General features: G+C 46.0%; 1 protein-coding gene across 1 annotated transcript in view; it reads right to left on the reverse strand.

The window, feature by feature from the left end:
• NBEAL1 (neurobeachin like 1) overlaps positions 1 to 23,544 on the reverse strand; it is a 178,378-nt gene that overhangs the window by 46,754 nt on the left and 108,080 nt on the right. The window contains exons 24-37 of the mRNA XM_054971050.1: positions 21,901 to 22,057; positions 21,124 to 21,282; positions 19,435 to 19,594; positions 19,062 to 19,150; positions 17,206 to 17,754; positions 16,919 to 17,094; positions 16,497 to 16,650; positions 14,911 to 15,039; positions 13,590 to 13,895; positions 13,341 to 13,490; positions 10,375 to 10,532; positions 8,346 to 8,470; positions 4,575 to 4,701; positions 2,210 to 2,358 (exon numbers count right to left, since the gene is read on the reverse strand). Of these exons, the coding sequence (XP_054827025.1) occupies positions 2,210 to 2,358; positions 4,575 to 4,701; positions 8,346 to 8,470; positions 10,375 to 10,532; positions 13,341 to 13,490; positions 13,590 to 13,895; positions 14,911 to 15,039; positions 16,497 to 16,650; positions 16,919 to 17,094; positions 17,206 to 17,754; positions 19,062 to 19,150; positions 19,435 to 19,594; positions 21,124 to 21,282; positions 21,901 to 22,057 (2,588 nt within the window). The remainder of the gene's footprint in view (positions 1 to 2,209; positions 2,359 to 4,574; positions 4,702 to 8,345; positions 8,471 to 10,374; positions 10,533 to 13,340; positions 13,491 to 13,589; positions 13,896 to 14,910; positions 15,040 to 16,496; positions 16,651 to 16,918; positions 17,095 to 17,205; positions 17,755 to 19,061; positions 19,151 to 19,434; positions 19,595 to 21,123; positions 21,283 to 21,900; positions 22,058 to 23,544) is intronic.

A 23,544-nucleotide genomic window follows, 5' to 3' on the forward strand; every position in this document is an offset into this window, starting at 1 on the left:
TCCCCCCAGGCACAGCTAAAAAGGCAGGGCAAGGGGGTCCCTCCCTCAGTTCTCTAAGCCGCCAGTGCAGAAGAAAGGTAAGAAAAAAGAGCTCAAGGCAGGGGAGGAGGGAGGGATGTGTGCCTGCACAGAAGACCGCTCGATGAACAACAGTTACAGGTACGTGCAAGCCTGTTTTCATTGTCATGTCTTCTGTGCAGTCCCACGTGGGAGATTAGCGACCTAACTTACCCAGGAAAAGGGTGTGAAGCTCTTTAATGCAAAAGACTCTTTAGGGCTGCCTTGCCAACAGTTGTGTCCGTTCTGGAGCCCACCTCAAAGGTATAATGTTTGATGAATGTAGACGGCGTTGACCAGGTGGCTTGCCTGGCATAAGTGGACTAGTGGGAGGCCCAATCTGAAGGCTGAGGAGGTGGACTGAGCCTTTCTATGTAATGGGCTGGTTGCTTACAATGGTAGTAACAAGGCTTACTGAGCCACGCGACCCACTTTGAAAGAGTCTGGGCAGAGACTTTCTGGCCCTTTTTGCTCCCTTTAAATGACACAAAGAGATGGGGGAAGGAGCTGTCCTCATGTCTAGATAGAAACACAAGGCATGGTTAACATTCAGAGTGTGCAAAAGTCTCTCTGTGTCATCCTGAAGTGCTGGAAAGAAGACAGGTAAGACGATGCCCTGGTTCATGTGAAAAGCGGAGACCACCTTTGGTGGAAAAGGGAGGTTTGGACAGAGAACAACCTCATCTGAGAACATCTTAATGAAAGGAGGGTCAGATTTCAGAGCTGCAATTCACTCACCTTCCTACCTGAGGTTAGGCTACCAGGTAAGCTGTTTTAGCTGCCAGCATCTTGAGGGGCAGGGAGCTAAAGGGGCTCGAAGGTTTGGGCGTGATTGAGGGGAGAACCAAGGAGCAACACCACTGAGGAACAGGCCTGGACGCTGGAGGACACAGGTTTGCTCGACCTCTAAGGAAGGACTTGCGTTCCGACTGGGCTAAGAGGGATTTTCCCTGTATGTTGTCATGGTAGGAGGCAATGGCTGCCAAATGGACCTTAATGGAGGAACTAGCCAAACCCTGGTCCTTTAACTGGGCCAAATAGTGTAAAATGGAGAGCAATGAGGCACTGTTATCTTTGGCCCAAAGAAAATGTTTTTTTTCCATATGGCTAGATACGATTTTCAGGTGGACCGTTTCCTAGCTTCCAACAGGACCTTTTGGACTGGGGAGGAAAAGACTAATTCACGGGAAAGACAAACCAGACTGTGAACTTTAGAGTGCCCAGGCCGTGGTGAAGAATCTTGTCGTCCCACAGCAGGTCTGGGGTTAGGGGGAAATAGTGCATTCTGGCCTGCGCTATTTGAAAGAGGCCTGCCTCAGCCAGTAAAGGAGCAATGCCGCCAAGCATTCCATCATCTTGCTGAGCATTAGCATCATAAGAGGTAGAGGGGGAAATGCTTACAGGTGGGGGGCCAGACCAAGGAATCTAAAAAGCATTTATTTAAAAAGCCTTCCCTTTCCTGCCCTTGAACAATACCGTGCACGCTTCTCCCAAAAGGGAGACTGCAACCATGAAATCGGAAGGAGACTGAGACTTGGAAGGGCAGCCATGATGGAACTAGAAAAGATCCTTAAGGAGAAGGATGTGTCACCGGGGAACGAGATCAAGATAAATAGTATTCCTCATTACTATGTATGGATGTGAAAGTTGAACACTGCAGAAAGATGATAGGAAGGTTCATGTGAAGTGTAGCACTGGAGGAGAATTTTACAGATGCCATGCATGGCCAAAAAGTCAAATAAGAGGGTTCTAAATCAATCAAGCCTAAATTCTCCCTAGAAGATAAAATGAGTAAATTGTGAGGCTATCATACTTCAATCGCATCTCAAGAAGACAAGACTCACTAGAAAAGACCATAATGCTATGAAAGCTGGAAGGCAGTAGGAAAAGAGGAAGATCCAAAATGAGATGGCTTGACTCAATAACAGAAGTCACGGCCTTCAGTTTGCAAGATCTGAGCAAAGCTGTTAATTGGTAGGACGTTTTGGAGGTTGTTAGTTCAAAGCATTGCCTTAAGTTGGAAGCAACATGATGGCATGTAACATATAGAACTATCAAATTGACTCAATTTGCAAGTTAAAGGGGGGGTGGCGATTAATCATACAGTGCTTTAAAAAAATCAAGGAAGTCATTCACAAGACGGGGGGCTCACCCTCTTCTTTCTCGGTGCTGCCGTCATAGAAATAAATGTGCTGATTGGTGACCTCCAGTCTTCCAGGTATCACAGTAATTACAGTAATGAGTTCACAGTCTTCTGAGAGCACGAGCTTTTCTTTCTGACTTGGTTCTCCTTTCTCATCCCTGAAAGAATTGCAAATGACAAGCTTGACTTAATTAGGAGCTCAAAAATTATCATAAAAATACAAGAAAAACAAGAGTATTTTAGAAAGTAACAAGTTCTAGAAATGCACTCCTACCATGCCCTGTCCCAGAATAAACTTCTCTTGCCTTTATTTACTTGTTTCATTATTATCTCTTCCCTTCCCCCAAAGGGGCTCAGAGGGACCACCTTCCCAAGTCATCCTTGTGAAATAGAATAAAGGCTGGCTGCCCAAGGTCAAACACAGAGAACAAGTGAAGTGCGCTCATCAGTGTCAGATTTGGATCTGGGAGACCCAGGTTCAAATCTCACCATCCCACAAACCCATTACTGGGTGATGCTGGGCCAGTCACCCAGCTCAACCTACTTCACAGGGTTGTTGTGGAGATAACATAGAGGAAAGGAGAAAAACACACGCATATCACCCTCACCTCCCTGGAGGAAGGGTGAGCAAAAAATACTAAATAATTAAAGATTAGCTCTCTGACAGATCTTAAACCTGGGTACCCTCAGTCTTTTCACCAATGTTCTAAGCAGTACCCATGAACCTTCACTCTTAACTTGTAGTTAACAGATTTATTGGCAGCAATCTTAGTCGAGGTTCTCCACTTCACCAGGATTTGAAGATGGCTAAAAAAAATCCTGAGTAAGGAAAAACTTTGTTCGCACTAATGATGTTTAAAGCTGGTATCTCCTAACCCCAGTTAAGGGGGAAGGGGTAAATTCACTTCAAGGATGAGATGGGAGGCATGCACGAGCCAGAACCCGCTTTTGATCTCTTACCCACAGTTAGGAGATTAATTCTGTTAACACCGGCATCGTCCCCCTGAATTTCCTAGCTGAACTTCCCAGCAGAACTAGATACAAACAATGCAATAACCAATGAAACTAGAAGTCCGCTATTCTTATCGCTTCCTGGTACCAAATAAATGGCTTTTATAACCCCACGCAGAAATAAGCTTGCACAGCCTGTTATACAATCATAGTCGGGTCTCTCCATTTTTAACTCCCTCCATATTAAGACAGGTACTGTTTCAATATCCATTCAATCTATTAATTCTACCGAAAGTACATCAAATGCACATCCGAATAAAACCCCGAAAGATCTGCCACCAGATCATTCTAGCAGTAAGGAGGTATCTGCACAACCCTCACCCGCTACCCATGGGAAGATTTCAAGCCTGCTAACCTAATGCAGGGGAGCAGGAACCAAACCACCGATGAACATGGGAATACAGCTGGAATTTATATTCTTGAGGGAAGCAATGCTGAGAAAACCTTGGGGACAAGTCAGTTTTTCACCAGGTTATGACCTGCTATACCCTCAAAATGCTTCTGCATTGCCGTTTCGATACCCAGTGGTGCCCTTTTGGCATGGAGTAGAAGCCCCTTCCAGAAAATACGTTGGACCACCCATATGGGGTGAACGCACTAGACGTGATCTTCCCAGTACATGCAATCACCATTTTGTCTGAAAGGCACAACGCATGTTGTGAGGCTGAAAATCCACGCATTGTGTCTTTCCAGATGAAATGATGACCACGTGTACCAGGAAGAATGCATGTAGGATGTTCGCCCCATGTGCATGGAAAGATCTGTTGACTGAAAAGGCCAACGATGGTCTTGAAATTTACCCTCAGATGGTGCAGCTTCGCTCACATCTTTTCTCTAGAGCAGCAGTTCTCAAACTCCCTGGAGCAAGGTGGAGAAGGGCAGAAGCTCTTTCCCCAATGCGCTTCCCTCCAGTCTACCTGCAAGGGAGTCACAATGCACTTTGGGGTCATAACCCCTAGTTCAGGAACCACCATTCTACACTAGAACCACTTCATGATTTTTCCAGACTGCTCAAAGGGAACACTCCCCTCCCCTATTCTCCAATGGAAAAGCTGATTGGATCCAACACACAGCACACAATTCCTGTCAGCAGACATGCTTGTGCTGGAATCCCAAGTAGTAAACAAAGAGGCTTTGGGCTGGTGTCTATCAAACAACTGCTCCCTTATGCCACGTGACAAATTTCTTCTGAAACGAAGGGTGCTTCCCAAAGCAGGTGGTGAGAGGGTGGGGGAGATGGGCTGGTGTTCGAACGTTTAAGAGAAGCAAGCATTGTATTGCATGTGTGTCCAAAATATAAAAGGATGCCCTAAAGCTTGCTCTTTGGTTTCTGGCCTTGGGTTCCCCATACTGCCCTGCATACATGTTTGCGCCGGACGCTGCATCTTCATCAGGCAGTTCCAGTACATCCTCTTCCATACCACTGACTTTCACTTGCTTCACTGCCTCCAGAAGAAGAGCCTCACTCGAGGGTTCTGTCTGCTGCACTCCTTGGGAGAGAAAAGGACATTTCGCAGTTAAAGAAAGCCACCTGCACTCCACGACTGCTTGTTATTTATTTATACCACTCTTTCCTCCCCCGCAGGGAACCACAACAGTTTACAATCATCATTCTCCCCTCCGCCATTTAATCCTCATAACATCTACCCTGTGAGGCAGGTTTAGCTAAGAGAGAGGAACTGGCCCAAGGTCACTGGCTAACTTTGATAACCACTTGGCGACTGGACCTTGGGCCCTCCAAATCCTAGTCCAACACTCTAACCACTGCCACGCTGGCTCTACAGTACAGACCAATGAAGGAATGAAGTTACGGCTGGATACGTGCACCATCCATACGATCTTAGGATTCTATTTAAGGTTATAATAGTTATTATTTATTTAATAAAATATATACCCAGCCTTTTGCCCTCCTAAGCAGACATGGGCACGAATCAAAATACAAATCAAATTTCATGATGAATTGGGCCGATTCATGATTCACAAAAACGTGTTTCGTGGGGCCACGTTTTTCACGAAATCCACGACTTTTGGGGTCGATTCGTGAATAGAGATGGGCACAAAATGGAAAAAACGAAAGGAGAGTTTCGTGTTTCGTCACATTCCATTAATCATGAAACATGAAATTCCATGAAATTGCCCCATTTCACGATACTATTTGTTAGTATTGTGATTCGTCAGAATCCGGGGCGCTTCAACAGCCCCCTACATACCCAAAGATGTCACAGTTGCAGGGAGACTTCAGCAGGCTCTCTTCCACTCTCCCTCCTAGTTTGGCCAAGATTGCAAAATGCTGACCAGAACCCACAAAGCTGGGCCCCAGAGCCAGACAGTGGCCCTGAGACTGGGCTTGGGGGGAGTGTCCCAAAATCACCACACAGACACCTGCCCAGGTGGGAGAGGTGCACAATATAAAACCAAACAACAAGAGTGTGAGCCCTCAAAAGAGCAGAGAAAGAATTAAGAAGAAATGAAGACAAGCAAAGAAAAAATAAGAGAGGCCTCAGTCAAGCTAGGCCCCAGAGCCAGGCAAAGGCCTGAGACTCGGGTGGGGTGGAGGAAAAAAGGCACCCTCACCCAAAGACCTTCCCAGCAAGGACAAGGGAGGAAAATTAGAAAGAGGTTTTTCAGTCTCTTTAGAAGCAGCAGCAAATCCAGCCCAAAGCTCCCAACTCCTCTCTCTCGCACTCCAAATCCCAGCAACAGGTCCTCCCTCTCCCTCTGTCTACTGGAACTAAAAGCACAAGGCAAAGAGCTGTGCCTTATATAACAAACGCTCACACAGAGCAGAACAGGAGGTCTGTGGTTGGCAGACAGACCTGCCTAACTGGGTTTGGAGGGATGAGATGGTGTTCCCATGGCTACAGAAGGTCCATCTCCTCAGTTGCCCAGGGGACTAACCCTCCTGCTCCTCACTGTATAGGGCAGAATGGAAGCTCTCCAGGTGGCAAGGAGAGATGCCTGTCAAGGTTACGTGGTCTAAGTGTCACAGGCTGGGCCAGCCCAAGCAGGGTGGTTCAAGTCCAAGCACCAACACAAAGCCCAAGGGGAGTTCAAGGGTCGAAAGCCAAGTCAAGAGCACAAACTAAATGCCAGGAGTGAGTCCAAAGTCCAAGAGCCAGGTCAGGTACAGTCCAAGGTCAGTTGCCAATAGTGTCAGCTCCAAAGGCAGGCACGAGCAAGTTACACGGCACACAGAGTGGTTTCAGGTATGAGGACACTTTGCTTCCACACCTGGCAGTTCCCTTGGCTCAGCTTTTATAGCCAGGCATTGGTTATAGCCAGCTGCTGGGGCTCCGTCCTACTGCTACTCATCATCGCTCTCCAGCAGCTGGCGTTGGTTCAGGAGACGAGCACTGCACCGTCTCTCCTGCAGCTCCAGACTCAGCTTTTGTCTGCGGCGTTCTTTAGGCGTAGGCGAACCTGGGGGGGTGGGGTGGAAACCCCTGGCTGGGCTTCCCCTGTGGTGTTGGCAGTCCCTGACTGAGCTTCCCCTGTGGTGCTGGGGCTGGAGAGTACTGGTGGCTCTGCCTCAGCTGCTGGCTGTAAGCGCCGATTAGCCAGCAGCTGTGGCTCCTGATTACCAGCCTCTGCTGAGTCAGGGCCGGCTACATGGAGCTCCTCTTCTCCTGAAGAGTCCTGGCTGGCTACACAAAGCCCCTCTCCTCCTGAGGAGTTGCTCTCACTGAGCCCAGACTGGGCCATGACACCAAGATTGGGGTTTCCGATGGCAATGGAAGGTCTGTAGACATTCCGGGCCTATGTTGCCTAGGGAATCAATGGATCGGTGCCAGCGCCTGTTTGGTATCACGAATCGTTCACAAATCGAACAAATCAGGCCAAAAAGTTGTGAATTTCATGAAAACCGCAGCCCCACAAAACGCGTTTCGTGAAACACAAATTGGCCCAATTCATCACGAAATTTGATTCATACTCGTTCACATGTCTATTCATGAATGCTTCATGATGCCAGACAGGCTGGCGCCGATCCATTGCTTCCCTAGGCAACATAGGTCCGAAATGTCTGCAGACCTTTTGTTGCTGTGGAAACCCCAATCTTAGCCCACATAACCTTGATAGGCAGCTCTCCCTACCAACCTGAGAGCTGAGCAATGTGGGTCTGCGCAAGTTTACCTGGGAACTGTAGTTGGGAAACTCCTTCCCCTCTCCATTTCCCTTCTCCGTTTTTAAGAACGGGATGATCGAGTAGCAGCGGTGGTGGCAGCCTCAGCAGCTCCTTCTGCCACTGCTTGCTGCTTGCCAGCTTCAGGAACCCTTCCCTGACTCTTTACCTCCTGTCCTCCTGCTGGTCTGACATGCCTCCCCACCCACCCCCGCCCTCAAGCTCCCCGGAGCGGATCCTTAGTGGATCTGCTCTGCTCAACTTTTCCTTCAAGAACTTGGAGACGGGGGGGGGGGAGGGCATGTCAGAGCAACAGGAGGATGGGAAGGAAAAGTCAGCAAAGAGAGCCTGAAGAGAGCTACTTGGAGGGTGGCTGAAGGAAAGCCTACTGAAGTCTCCCTGTGAGTTTGGCATCTCTGGGTATGAAGGGGGCCATTGTAGGGCCCTGGGATCTGACAAATCACGAACCTAACAAATCGCTTAGCGAAACGGGACAATTTCGTGAAAGTTCGTGGTTAGTGGAATGCGACGAACTACAAAACTCAGGGTTCGTTTTTTTCCCATTTCGTGCCCATCTCCACTCCTAAGTTCTGCCAAGGTGGCTAACAAAACATACATAATAAAATCTCTTTAAAGCCTGTTAAAAAACCACGCATCGCCAGAACAATCTAAACCAGAACTAAGAGAGGATCACTGAGGGAACACCAAATGAAACCAAAGCCTTAACCCACTTCCAGAATATGGAAACGTAATGGGACAGAGTAGCGCCTCTTGGGAGAAGAGTTCCAGAGTTTTTGTGTCACCACTGAGAAGGCACTGTCCCTGGTTGCCACCTGCCTAATCTCAGAATGGGGGGCACTCAAAGATGACTGTAGAAGTCAGGTAAGTTCATAAGAGAGTACAACAAATTAGAGAAGCATCTCCAGATGCTGAAAGAAAACCAACATTGGTGAGCAATCAAGATACACATAGTTAAAGCATCCGTTTCTAAACACAATGGCTGCTAGATCTCACCCAGATTATCCCTCAGGGCGCTGGCATCCTGGTGAGAGCTGAAGTTGTGATTCTGTACTAATTTAAGCCTCATTCGTGAGTAGTTTTCCACATTTGAAAGTTTCCAGCGAACAGGGTTTAGTTTCCTGATGAAAAGAATATAAGCAAAATAAACTAAAATCCTTCAGGAGCATGATTTAATGATTAGGACAATTTCCACTGAAAAGCATGAGACAAACAGAGCATTTAGGGCAAGCAGATTGCGGGGGAAGAAGGGTTGCAATAAAAACAGATGATGCATACTTTTCTGCAGGAGAGTGGGAGAGGCTGTCCCTCAAATTCTGCATAAGGGGCTGCATTAAAGGGCTCTCTCTGGAGCGACAGTGACAGATGGGAACCAAAATGAGAGCAGGAGGGAATGAACACAACAGTTCACGAAAGAGAGATTGATCCAATTGGTGGGCATGATTCTTATGTGTGAAACCGATCCTTTTTTGGTCATAAATCCAGAGGAGTTAGCCATGTTAGTGTGACGAAGAGAGCTGTGGTTCTCAAAAGCTGACGATGCATCTGACAAAGAAAGCCATGGTTCTCTAAAGCTTATGCTACAATAAAGTTGGTTAGCCTTAAAGGTGCTACTGGACTCTACTATTTTGCAATCCTTTTTGGACAGACTTGAGGGGATTCCTGGGCTGATTATGACACATAATATGTAAAGCAACCCAGCACCAATCAGATTTACAGAATGAATCCCCAGTTTTTCTAAGCCACCCACTTCCTCTCTTGCCTCCCAAAGGGATGCCATTGTCCCAGACATGTGAAAGTTATCAGAATAGTGTGGAGTTAGGATGACTTTAATTATCCTGGCTAAACTTCGTCACAAAATTACGACAGTTGGAGAGCATATGTATGTTCATTTCCTAAACAGTACTTCTCAGCAGGAAACAGCCACTGGCAATTTTACTAGAATTGTTGTCATGGCCCCCCTTTCCCACAGGAAGGCTGGAGTGGGGGGGGGTCAAGAGTAAACCTTCAAAGGCAGGGAGTAAATCCTCACTGCCCAGGGTAACAAGCCACCACCAGTCTCTCTGACTAACCCTCAGCTGTGAGACCGAGAGAAAAGCCTCCACAGCTATCTAAGAAGTTAACCCTGCAATGTAGGACACCGGCAGGTTAAGTTTGACTAAACAATGACAAGGGTAGCTGTAGCCCAAATGGGTCAAGATACTGGATTTGGACTGAGGCGCCAAAACACAAATAACACCAAAGAAGTATAACTAATAGGATTTATTAAGAAAAGAGCAAGAAGTTACAAACATAGACGCTGTGCAGAACAGGAAAGAAAATAAGAAAGCACCAGAAATATTCTAAAATGATATATTGGTTTTGGTCCTCTGAGACAAAGATGTTACCTAGTCAGAGTAGGGGTAGAACTCCAAAGTCCCAAATCCAAGGACAAAAGTCCTCTCCTGGTGACAAGGACCCAAGCACAAAGGGCAGGTCGCGGCAGGTCTCCACCAGCAACCGCACAAGCAAAAGGAGGTCTCAACTAGAACGAAGGCCCTCGCTTTTCTGCAAGCTGCTTCGGCATGGCCTGTGCCTGATAAACCAATCAGTGACGCTGCTAAACCTTGTGCCCACACACCTCTCCAGCTGGCACGTTTCCACCATTCGGGAGACTCTCTCACACCCAGGGGGTTCCTTCTGCTAGTGATGAGAGGTGTAAGTGCAAAACCGCCCTCCTGGCCTCTGACCTTAAAGCTCTGATCTCATCGCGCACATGTGTGCTTCAGTCCATCTGAAAACTGCAAACTCAGGATGTCCTTTTCCAGAGATGGACTTTTTGTAGTTTAACCAGGCCTAGAAACCTGACCCAAAGGTCTGAAAAAGCCAAGAAATAGACTAGGACAGTTTCTTGACATGTTCCAATCCTTACATGCAGGCGAAACATGAATAAAAGAACATGTAACTAGTAAGCGTGACACAGAGATATGACAGATTCTAAACAGAAATAAAGATGCAGTGCAAAACAGAAACGGGCTTCTCCTACCTTTCAGCCCAGGGGCCCTGCTCACAAGCAAGGTAGAGTTTGGCAGCTCTCCACTGTCTCAGAGTTGCCGTGTGCTGATTGTTCTGTTGTTTTACCATGCTGTTGTAACGCATGTTTTCCTGCCGGGACCTTCGGTTAAGTGGCTCCACAAAAAACTCCTAGAGCAAAGGTTGTGAAATGAGTTATCTACAGAATCATAAACATTAACGAGGCAATGAAACAACATTAAAATCATTTGTGTAATGTTCCATAATCTCTAAAATAGTATTACAATAAAATAAAATAAAGCAGTATGATTGCAGAACAAAGAGTATTCTTGTGTGAATCCAAACAGAGATTCACATCTATCTAGAAAGAGACTCCTTAGATAGCAAATGTGCCCTGGGCTCAAACACAAAGATATCCGAGCAGAGTTGGAAATGGGATTCCAAGAGAACAGACTGTTTTAGCACGCAACCATCAAGAGTGTAGAAAACAACGTAACACTGCTATAAAATAACTGCTATAGAACATTTTTATGTTGCAATTCTATTCTTGTCTTAGTCTCCAAAAATCAATTAACATGTTTAAAAGGAGTGGTATTAAAGGAGGGCTTTTACTTCAAGAATTGTACATGCAATGTATTAGAAAGCCAATGACATTCTTATGCTAATGGAACAGTAGACTAAATTGTGGGACTGGCTACAATGAGCAAAAAATCATATACAAGTCAGGGAAAGGCCTTGACTTAGTGATAAAGGGTCTTCCTTGCAAGTTCCCAAGTTCCCGTTAAAAGGAGCAGATAGGAGGTCATGTGAGAAGCCTCTAGCGGAGACTCTGGAGTGCCCCTCCCAATCTGAATAGGCAAGACTGGTCTAGACAGACCTTCAAGAGCATCCATTGAAGTCTGTGGGCTTAGAACTCTCCTTAGGAGGGCAATGCCAAGGTCTGGCTAAGTATAAGGCAGCCTCATGGAGAAAAAAAGGTGGTAGAATTACAACTATAAAGATACTTGGATATGGCTTTATGACGGACCCCCCCCCTTCACTCCCCCACTCTAAGGCAGATTTCCCCGTCAAAATCTAACTTTGTGTACTTGTGCCCCAAGTAGTTTGCCTCCTTTTGTAGTTTTAAAGTTCTTTTTATGTCCCTCCCTGAGAAGCAGTTTTTGGCTTTTTAGCTGAGCCCAGCAACTTGACGTGTGTGTGTGTGGGGGGGGGGCAGCAGGAGCCCTCTTCTTTTGTGAAGGCAATGGCACTGGAGGCTGAATAATGTTCAACCGAAACAAACTTTATTGTACAGGCAGGGATGGAATAAGGGCAGTCAGGGAATGAAAGTGCTGAGGTAAAACTTACAGGTTGAACAGAATAAGTTTCAGACAAAAACGTTTCCTTTAAGCTTAGTTTCTATGTTCTTAGTTCTTAATAATGAGAGGTGTTTGGTTCAAGATTTCAGTAATAATTTTACTTCACAGAGTTCCCCTTTTAAGCTTAGGTTTCCAGATGTTAGTTCAACACAGTTCTCCCTTTATAGACCAGGGGTCCTCCTTAAAGCCAAACCCGCTTTTTAGACACTGGGCAGGAATTATTCCTCTATACCTAAGAAGACACAATCCTATCCCCTTGGCTTGAATGCGAGTCTCCACTTACTACCCACTCACTCTTTGTCAAAAACAAACACCCAGTTCTATCTGGATGTGTAAATGGGTTTCAGCTTGTGCTGGCTTTGACACTTGGAATTTCTTTACTAGAATATTCCTCAAAACGCAGATGTTAAAGTTAGGGCAACTTATATCTTTTCCCTGACTTTCGAGGGGCATCTGTCTGACCCTCCTTATGAGACTCTCTCACACCCTCCACTCCAAACTCCCAACTGAATTGAACATCTTGTCAGCACCAACTGTTATCCTAAAGCTGATTCTGTCTAGCCAGTCAGAAAGAGGGGGGTAAGCTTGTCAATTAAGCTCTCCTTCAGGCAGTTATTAACTCTTTCCCTTCCATCTCTGACTGCTGCACTGTGGAAACCTTTCTTTAAATTGCATTCTGTCACAGGCTTATACATTATAGGAATGTTAAATATACTAACGGATTACATGCTACCAACTAACACAGCTGGCAATGTGTCTCCCTGCTCCTCTCTTTCTCCAATTTCCCCCCCTCTAACCTCCAGATACTGAAACACTAGTCTTCCCTTCTGTTAGTTGCTTGTGGTTACATCATCTCTCATTGCCTAATTCAATGCACAGAGTTTGGGGAATTTTCTCACTGGGGCTCCTGTTGCTCAGAAGTTTTTCTTCCAGTGAGATTTTACATTCTTTTGATGATTTTTCTCTCTCTGAACTATGTATTTTATCTGTTTTAGACTATACTACTGCTTTGTAATTTAACTTTTTAAAAGTCTGTATCTGCCAAATCTTTCATTTAATTAAAGATTTTTTTAAAAAACATGTTAAGGAGATCCTTTTTCTCACTTTATAAAGGTTCTCTATATCTGCAATTCCTGTAATCTTTTTTAATGTGGAGTCTTTTATATTGCTGTACCTAATTCTAAATTCTTTAGTTTTTTGTAATCCATTTTATAAATAAAATGCAATTAAAAGGGAAGCTAAAGTGTTGCAGGCCAATCATGGCAAGAAAGGTTAAAAAATGACACCCCTCCAAAGGAGTCGAAATAAGGGCACGTGTATGAAGGGACTGTGTGGTAGGTCCCTTATGTGGGGTCCTTCCCTACTGTGTGAACACTAATGCATGAGAGACACAATGGAGAACGTCAAAAACTGCCTGTGAGTTCTGCAGAACCACGCTACTCGAGGGGTCTGAACTGAATGGCTCAGAGAACAATTTCAGATATCAAGCCTAGCCAAAATTGCTGTCAGTCTGATTCAGCTACAACTGGGGTGGATCAGAGCGCCTCCTGGCTAAGTAACAACGATGCTGGAAGAACTCCTTTGAAGGTCATGCAGGTTGTGAAATAAACAAGAGCTTCACCTGAAATTTGAGCTTGCTTTCTCCCCGCTCTCGCTCCCGTTTATGGATATTCACCATCAGTGCCTCGTAACAGTCCTTCCAATACACTGCCATGTGTTCATGGCCATCGCTGAAAGTACTGACTTCATACTGCTTCATATTCGGAATAATCTGCAGCACAAAAGGCAAGCAAATAATAAGCCAGTTGCCTTGCTGCTGCACTAGCAAAATAAACCTACAGACTCCTCCCCAAAGTGGGTCATTACTTACGTATTTATCAATATAAACCTTCCATTCCTCAGTGCTGCAGTAGTCCTGGAAATCCTCAAAAAATGAGGGGCTTCCGTTTGTAGATGGTAAGGACGGCAAGTGCAAGTTCATGAAGAGGAGTTCATATATTTTGGAAATGAGCGTTCGGACAAGTGGAATCAAGAAGGAGTACGTTTCTGTCTTTTCTTGGATGGATCGGCTCAGAATGCCTTCCAGCCGGCCCAGGAGGTAGCAGGACTCCGCTTGGTTGTCGAGCACTTTGGTCTGAAGAAGAGTGTTCAGTTTGGCAGCAGCCATCGCACAAACCTGCAAAAAGAAAGCAACGTACCCAACAGCACACTAAAACCATCTCCCAAAGCCACTGCACCGATTGTTCTTTATTATTCCAGTATCCTGCCTTTCTCCTACCACGGAACTCATGGGGGATGTACATGGATTTCCGCACCAGTTTTTCATTTGCTATTGACTAGACCCAGCTCCACGTTTCTTCAGGTCATGCCCTTGATAAATGCAAAGCTCTACAAACCATCACACATTTTAAAATGTATCTCAGGTGTAGGTATCCCACAAAGCTATGAACAGGTCAACAGGGTAGCTCTCCTTGGGACATCTCTGAAGTTGGGGACAGTATTCTGGCAAAGTTCTTCATCAGACATGAAAGAAAAGAGTAATGGTTTCTCAAATGTGCCATCATAGCGTCTCAGCACCTGTCCGCTTGGGAGCATAAAGGAAGCGACGCACCACAGAGTCAGCAGCTGCTGTGGGCTCACCAAGAGTACTTTATTCTTGACTTCCAGTATTCCTAGATGTGATTGTCTTGGATGCTGTGCAATGTGAGTGGAGCTGCACCGTATGAACGGCGACTTTCCTGTCTCCTCCCTCACACTGTAGTCTTCTGGTCCCTCTAAAATGGTGACCCTCTGGGTCAGAGGACCTCGCAGAAATATAACGGATATGAAAATGGAGGGCTGCAATGGAAGGGAGGAATCAGCAAACACTGTCCTCCCCCTCTACTGAGAACGGAAGTGCCTACCATGAATAAAAAGGGCACTCAGGATCCCAGCCTAAGGAAACAAGACTGGGACATGTATTTGTGCCCATGCCAGTGAGTCTGTAATTTACACATGAATTACGTTTTTAGCCCCACCCGCCTCTAAAGGGGTCAAGATGGCATTCCATGGGAGTGACTGGCCCTAGGTCACTCCGTAAACTTTGCAGACAGGCTGGAATTTGATCTCAAGTCTCCCTGCCTTTGTCTCATCCTTCACAAAAAAAAAATTCTAGGTGACAACTGTACCATACAGGGGATGAGGCAACATACCTGCAAGTTATCCTGCCCGATGAAGCCCAAGAGCATCTGGACCTGCACTTGGCAGAGCTTCACACACTCTGGGCCAGAGGAATACCAGACCGACAAAGTGTCCATCAAGGTCACCAGTTCTTCCAAGAGCTGTGACAAGGAACAGAAGCAGGAGAAAGGAGAAAAGAACTCGAGGCAAAGAAAAGCTCGGGATCATTCAGGAATTCCTTCTGCAACCTTTTCAAATGCTACCCCGACCCCAGAATTAATGCTGCTGTATGTATTTGACTTTCCAACACACTGCTATGAAACGTAGTCAGTAACAGAGGGCAAACGTAACTATTCTGGAGCTGCCTCAGGCCTGGATGCAGAATGTGCACATACTAATAATACAAAATAAAGTAATTTCCCCCCACATTAAGCTAACCTGACCCATCCCAGAAGTTAGCCCTCACAGAAAGGTAACAGCACAATTACAGGAATTATATTACCAGGTGAGGCTACTAGGCTAGGATCTATTTTGGCATATGGTTGTTGTGGGTTTTCCGGGCTGTATTGCCGTGGTCTTGGCATTGTAGTTCCTGACGTTTCGCCAGCAGCTGTGGCTGGCATCTTCAGAGGTGTAGCACCAAAAGACAGAGATCTCTCAGTGTCACAGTGTGGAAAAGGTGTTGGCAGGTCATCTTTGGCAGGAAACGTCAGGAACTACAATGCCAAGACCACGGCAATACAGCCCGGAAAACCCACAACAACCATCGTTCTCCAGCCGTGAAAGCCTTCGACAATATTTTGGCATATCTTTGGAAGAGCAGTGGCAGATCTTCCTGGGCACTTTACCTAAGAATTCACTTCAATTAATTCTCTGCTTTAAAAGTTCACTCGTGCTCAAGAACACACGGAAACGGCAGGGCAGCTGCTTCCTTTAGGAAAGCTCTAGGTGTTTGGCTTCCTATGGTGCAAAAGATGGTTTGACTGGGGCACGAAACCGCTATGTTAAAATAGCATTCGCAATATTTTGAAACGGTTATGTCCATAGGTAAATATCCCTGGGGTTTAAATGCAAGGCGGGGAAGTTCAGACCCAATTCCAGCGAGGCCGTTCTGCTCTCCAACGTTCCCCAAAGCAGCAGGAAGGCTTTCGAGCAGCCCTTGTGCTGCCGGGCAGGAAGTGGGATTGGCCACTGCAGAGTTACCATCGTGAAGTAAAAAAGGTTTTTTAAGATGTGTTTGCTAAGCAAGATTCCCGACTTACAAAATGTATTCAGAAACCTAGAAATGTTTTAGACGTCAAAATACTTTTATTGATCAATAGTTGGCGACAGTCCAAAAATGTTTTGTTAAAAAAAAAACAACCTTTCTCCTCCAACACTAGAAAAGCAGCTCCCACGTGGAAATTTCTCAGAATGCCCTCAAGAAAACACCTTGTCACTTCACCAGCTCACCCACTCATGAAGCGTATTCTGTGATAAATTGTGATAAATATTCACCCAGAATACATGCTCATTTCTTTCTAATCTGCTTCTTTCTAGAACTGGATTAAGAAGCAGGCTGCCTACGTCGCCTGGCAGCTGTTCCTTCGTGGCTCCTTCCGCAGCCTCTGGTCCCTACCTTTTCTGTCCACAGGCTTGAATTCACCAGTCCTTCAGCTTGGAGGAAATCCTGCACAATAAGGAGGAGCCGGAAAGCATTTTCGGCATACATGGGGAGGGACTTGGTATCCCGGCTGTCCGTGACGGCCCATTCCAGCATCTTCTCAAGCAAACTAAGTGGAAAAACACATGGCAGAAAAGCAAGCCATTCTGAGGAAACCCAATTAAGAACTGAAAAGAACCAAACCCACAACAACGATCAAGTTCTTGTGAGCCTCAACCGAACAGCTGAGAGGCACTTAGGCTCTCACAAGTCAATTACAGACAGATAGATAAATTGCTCAATAACATCAAAATTTAGGCAATGATTTTTTTAAAAAAAAAATCAATTACATCTCTCTCCTCAAGATTCATGAAGTGAACTAACCACCCTCGGCTTACTTGAGTTTTATTTCATCTGACGGGCGCAACAGTTCATTGGATATCCCCAGCTTGGTGAGAGCAGAAAAAACCTGTCCCCTCTCAATCCAGGCCTCATCGTCAGACTTCTCTGCGCCTTTCCACATCAAACAGAGCAGGACATCTGTGAGCAGCTGCATGAGGTCTTCTTCACATGCCTACAAAAAACACCACCGAAGGATGACAACAATTTTTTTTAAAATTTAAATAAAAACCAAACCCAACCCCAACACAAAAATTCTTTCAGAAGGCACGGGCAAGCTACATACCTCATTGATTTCGAATAATGAAAGATCAGTCGCGGGTGCCACCTCCACGGCTGCATGTGAAAGCTGCCCAGAAAAGGGCTTTGTGCTTTCGCTGGGGGAAGGTGTGCTGGGCAGGCTGTCGGCCATCGGGTCCCCAGAATCCCCCAGTTCGTAAGAGTCAACACTTGACAGGTCTAAGCTCAAGTGCGAAGGATTCTTTTGCCACAACTCCTCTGAGTCCTCCGGCCTGAACGGCATTTCTGCTGTGGAGAGGTCTTCAAACACCAGGACAGGTTTGCCGTCTTCTAAGCTCCACTGATCACACAGACCATTGACAGAGGCGAAACTGGCAGCACTTTCTCCATCGGCCCTCAAAGAACAGCCCTGCTGAAATTCTTTGAAAGAAGCTCTCCTTTCACCTTCTTTCGTGGAGTCCCTTCTGTTCTCCCGAAGACCACTCCTGAGCTCGGCGTTTTCTTTCAAGAAGAGTCTTGTCAGTGTCTCCTGCCACCCCAGCTGTTGAGAAATCTGTTGGGCTGAATCCTGCTGGGTGTGGAGGATTTGCAAAAGCTGCAGAAAGCACACAAGTCAAGGCTTAAGTGCCAAACTGGGAGCATCAGGCTAGACTTTTGATTCCATTCAGGAAGCCAGAATAATTCTTAAAGCCTCCGCGAGAGGTTATGGGGCGGGTCCTAATCCTGCTTCAGGCTCTCACTTCTACCAGAGGAAATGGAGGGAGAATTTTCATTCATTCTCTCCTCCCAATGAAGACATGGGAGTCCGACAAGCAGGGCTTCCTTTCTGGGGAAAGAAGGGGTGGAACTCCGTGGGTTGCCCTCGGCGAAAATGGTCACATGGCTGGTGGCCCCGCCCCCTGATCTCCAGGCAGAGGGGAGTTGAGATTGCCCTCCGCGCCGCTCAGCGGCACGGAGGGCAATCTTAACTCCCCTCTGTCTGGAGATCAGGGGGCGGGGCCACCAGCCATGTGACCATTTTCAAGAGGTGCCTGAACTCCGTTCCCCCGTGTTCCCCCTGAAAAAAAGCCCTGACAACAAGACATAACTGAGAGGGAAGGAACACATTTTCACTCATGCAAGCACCGCAGCGGTCACGCTAGATAGGATCCAAGCCTACGTTTCTACAGAATGAGTGTCATGAAGGCTTAGAAATGACTTTTGCAAGGGAAAGAATCATCAGCGTTAACTCAGCCTCTACCGTGCCACCCTAAACAGACTGACACCCTTCTAAGTGCACTGAGACTTCAATGGACTTAGAAGGGGGCGACTCTTTTAGTGACTCAAGACCAACTGAAATACACTTTGCAGCTTTCAATAGGATGTTGTTACATACATTTTCAGTGCAACCCTGAGCAGAGATACCTAAGACCACTGAAGTCAATGGTCTTAGAAGGGGTGGATTGCTCTGCGTTAGCTATTCAAATCCTAAATAGATTATAATGATTGGTTTTTACAAAACAGACTTACAAAAGGAATGGAAGGGCTGATAATGCAGTATTAACTGAGCACTCGTACAGCTATGAAGTCATCTCGGCATGTTACATCAGCTTCCCGCTAAAGAATGGCTGAGCTACAACACTATCCCATACACAGGGTTCATGTGGCCAGTCGTTAAGTGCCATTCTTTCACGAATGAGGTGACAATCAGGTGGGAAAGGTATCACATGAACCAGAAATATGGTATGAACCAACCACCATGACTTTACCTACAGCGAAAACCTGATCACAGCATAAACACTCTTAATATCCACTGTCACTCCCCCAATTTCCATGAACAGGCACGTTGCCAGTCCTTCCCTATTCAATACTGACATGGCTATGAATCCACCAGCCCTGCCCTGTTCTTTTTAAAAAACAAACCTTTTGACAGATGGCCACTCTCACGTTTATATCTGCTTTGTGGGCCAAGTGAACTACAGCAATGAAGTCCTTGTAATTCACCACTGGATCTGCAGAGGAAGAATTAAGACAGCTGTCGTAAACAAGAAATGAAAGTTCAAAGGTTCATGACCTGATTATCCAAAATAAATGCCAGCAAAACCAACAGACAAATGTACTTTCAAATTTGCCCTCAAAACACTAAAATAAACTGAGCCCACAGATACTTTTGTAACATATACAGAATTAAACTCATGTGTTTTACCCAATTTTACAGAATGCCTGAGTGTGTGCAATGTTTCAGCAATAACTGAATGCTGATAAGATGCAAACGACACGCCGATCGTCTGAATACCTGCATGCAGAACTTGGTTGAGAAGGCTCTTAATAAGAGATGTAGTAACTGGCACCTCATTCAAGAGCAGACCCAGCCCAGAATACCCCACTTCTCGGAGCTTCATGCGCTGTTTGCTCCGCTCGTAGACTTTGGTGCATTTCAGCATCTGCTCCACAATCTGCAGAGAAATAATGCACGGGAGACTGAGTTTGGCGACCAGAAGAGCGCGTGTACATGTCCTACGTACATTCTGCAGGAAAAGGCTACTGGATGCAGAGAACAATTCAAGCAGGCTCTTTGCCTTCACAATATAGAAGAAGAAATCGTCTGTAAGATCTGGCTTAGAAAATTAGGCACAATTTTTAAACCTTTTCAGAAACACTTCCCAGCAGACAAATATTCATTGCTGGATGTCTCTGTTAACACTCTGCAGCTATACGGTGTTGGAGGATGCTCTCAAGTTATAGCTGACTTATGGTGACCCCTAGTGGGGTTTTCACGGCAAGAGATTAGCAGAGATGGTTTTGCCACTGCCTGCCTCTGCAACCCTGGTCTTCATTGGAGGTCTCCCATTCAATTACTAACCAAGGCCGACCCTGCTTAGCTTCTGAGATCTGACAAGATCAGGCTCACCTGGGCTATCCAGGTCAGAGCCTGCAGCTATATGAAGGCTACTATTATTACAAGATAGCAAAGTGTTTGCCATTATGATGGCCTGAGTTTGTGCGGGAGGAAGGGTCTGATCAATTACAACAGACCCCTGAATATGCCCTATACCGCCTCTGTTATTTTGTTGGTCACTTGTGTTTAAACAGAAGGAGCTAGAGATGTTGAAGGAGACCAGCCAGATCGCTGAACTTCTTGCTGCTTTGTTTGGAGGTGGCTTGATGGCCTCCTGGTAATGGCTTAAAGACAAAAAGAGCTACTGCTACACTTACAAAAACTTTCAAACCCTGCCTGGATTTATATCTGGAACCAGTAAGTAGACAAAAATATTCTGTGTGTTTTTTTCCCCACTTTGAAGCTTTTGCATTTTCAAATTTCTGCTTTTTGCCTTTTAAATGTCACATAGATTTTTGATTTTCCTTCTATAAGACATCTCTTCTAAATATAAGAATGTGCCCCTGGGTTAACAGTCCACCTGCCTATGTTCCCTGTTAATGCTGGAGTTTCTTTTGCTCCTTATACAAGAAGATTAGACTAAGTGGTTGGATCCAGACTAACATGCCCCAAAGCAAAAGGATTTCCACTCACGAAGCATGATTTTCCTGCCTCTATCCTCTCTCAGCAGCTATAAATGCCCCCTGAAATCCTGTGTCTGGGGGGAGAGGGAACACCATTTCTGGGGGTATTTGAGGCTGCTGTGAGGAGCAGGGAGGCAGGAATATTGAACTCCATGGGCAAAAATACTTGTATCTGCAGAAATGGCTAGTCTGGTCACTGAAGACACATCATTTAGATGCATTTTTTCACTAAGGTTTTGGTCAAGGACAAGCAGTCCCTTCTGGGCATGCAGGTCTCAGAGCTGCTTGGAAAGCACTCTTGTATCCTCCTGAAGTTGGCGTGCCTTTATTTGTCAGTACCAAAACGTAACCTATTTCAGTCTTTATAAACATGCAGAGGATTTCAGCCAACAGACAATTATTCATGCAAGATAATCTTAACATCTGGAGTAACAGGCATGTCAGAGAAAACACAATGAGTTACCTTGAATACAAGCTCCCTCAGTCTGTCGGAGTACCTGTGATTCAGCAACAAAGCATAAAGAATATCGGCATTTCCTGGCTCAAAAAGCAACAAGAAAAGTTGGTCTCGGGTTGGGCTGGTATAAAGCAGGCTGAACAGCATCTCTAAGATCCCGCAGAGCTTGTCAAGGAGGGAGGAAGAAAAATTGAAATTAAGTAACTGTATAATTCATGCCAATCTCTACGATTCAACGCAATTCACTGCAAACATCATTTGGTTTTCATTTGACATGTCCCATTTATAGTTACCTAGAATATATAAACTAAACTAAAAATGAAAGTAAAACCAGGTTTAGGCATAATGTCAAACCATGGCCTGGCTTTATGGGAAAACCCTGAAATGAGCTTTGCGGTAATACATTCCCCTTCTTTCCCCACTTTTCTCATTTGAGACTCAAGATGGATTACGCAATGTAAGTCAACGCAACCAGTAGAATGATACACCTAAGAAGCAATATAATAAGACTCTCATACAATGCCCTGATTTGCCGCAAGCCATGGTTCAAACTGGCAAACTATGGTTCGAGCATGCTTTGGCATAGTTTGATCATGGTTTGCAATTCTGGTCTAGATGTAACAACTACAACTTGTTGCAAACCAGGAAAGGAAATGCAGCATGAGGGGAGAGCGGCAGCGGCAAACCCAAGTTTAGTTCTAGTTTCACTTGTGTCACATCAAACCAAGGTCTCCACCAAATGTAATAGGGCAAGAAAACTGGGCAGAAGCTAAAGAATCACACCTGCTCCTCGTCACTGATGGCTGCTATGTATCCCATGATGCTCTGCACTTCCTCATGCACACCTCCTTTGCTTAAGAAATATTTGATTAGTCCATATAGAGATGTTCGTATCGTTCGGAGATCATCCAGAGGCAAGTCATTGTCTTTACAGCCAGTTCTAACAAAAAAAAGACAGGCAGACAGCGTCATGTATTACAAAAACTAAAGATGTAAATCTGAGCTAAAAGATCTTACATTTACTCAGTGGGGGCTTTCAAGGAAGGAAGCGAGGAAAGAATTGGAGAGAGGAAAATGAGACACCCCCCCCACACGTCCTTGTGGGTCCCCCACTTGTAAACAGATGTCTTGAAAGCCCCCACTGAGGGGGTGCACCTGCCCGCCCCCTACTGTGCTGGGCTCTGCGGTGCTTGATAGGAAGTGACCCTTTGAAACAAAAGGCTCCTCCTCACCAGAGGCAGAGCTGAGACAGCTGGGCTGAGGCAAGGAGTGGAGAGCATGTGGTGAGCTGCTGCTAGAAGATAAGGGGGGGTTGGTTGTCTTTTTGCCTTTCGGCCTGAGAACCCCGAAACTCTGCTCAGAGAACTCTTGGAATATACTTGGAAGGCGATGATGTCGACAGAAGGCCCCTTTTCAGTCACCTGCATGGAGTGTGCAATGTTTGTTTTCCTCCTGGAAGAGAAGGTGGACTTCACTTGTCAGAAGTGTAAGCTGGTCAGGCTTTTGGAGGAGAAGATTCAGAGCCTGGAGGAGAGGATCGCCACCCTTCAGGAGATCAAGGAGGGAGAGGATTTTATTGACAAGAGCCTGGGGGCTCTGCACAAGCATAAAGAAGTAAGTCAAAGAGAAGAAGGAAGAGTTGATCTCCCTTCTGAGCCTCCTCTCAGTTCTGCAGTACCAACCAGAAGATGTAGTCTAAGGCAACGTTCTGGTCCACTAGAGCTCAAGAATCGTTTTGAGGTGCTTGAGATGGTGATGGAGATGAGAGTGGAAAGAGAACCTCAAAGACCTGGAGGAGGGAGTGAAGAGGGCATGGGGCCACACAGAAGTGGAAGAAAACGGAAAGTGGTGGTCTTCGGGGACTCTCTGCTCAGGGCTATGGAATGTTGTGTGTCCAGGCCAGATCCCCTACTCCGAGAGATGTGCTGCTTGCCGGGAGCTAGAATTCAGGATATTACAGACCGACTGCCACAACTGATCAGACCAACTGAGCCGTACTCATTTGTGCTGGTTCGTGTGGGAACGAATGACATGGCCGCAAATACCATCACAAGAACTAAAGAAGACTATGAAGCTCCTGGAAAGCAGTTAAAGACATTGGGGGCACAGGTGGTATTCTCTTCTATACTTCCTGTCAAAGGAAGAGGAATGCGAAGGGAGCAGACCATACTCGAGGTGAATCGTTGGCTCAGCTGGTGGTGCCAGCAGGTCCGCTTCGGGTTCTGGGACCACGGGCTAAGTTTTCTCAGAGAAGGCCTTCTGACACATGATGGGCTTCACCTCTCAAGGTCAGGGAAGAAAATATTTGGAAAGAACCTGCAGAGATTCATCAGGAGAGCTTTAAACTGATGCCGCAAGGGGAAGGGGATGATCAACATGGGGATTTCAATGAAGAAGTGACAACAGCTGGGGCCCACCTGGGTAGGA

The sequence above is a fragment of the Eublepharis macularius genome, chromosome 2 (assembly GCF_028583425.1).
Source record: "Eublepharis macularius isolate TG4126 chromosome 2, MPM_Emac_v1.0, whole genome shotgun sequence".
In the NCBI taxonomy this organism is placed as follows: Eukaryota; Metazoa; Chordata; class Lepidosauria; order Squamata; family Eublepharidae; genus Eublepharis; species Eublepharis macularius.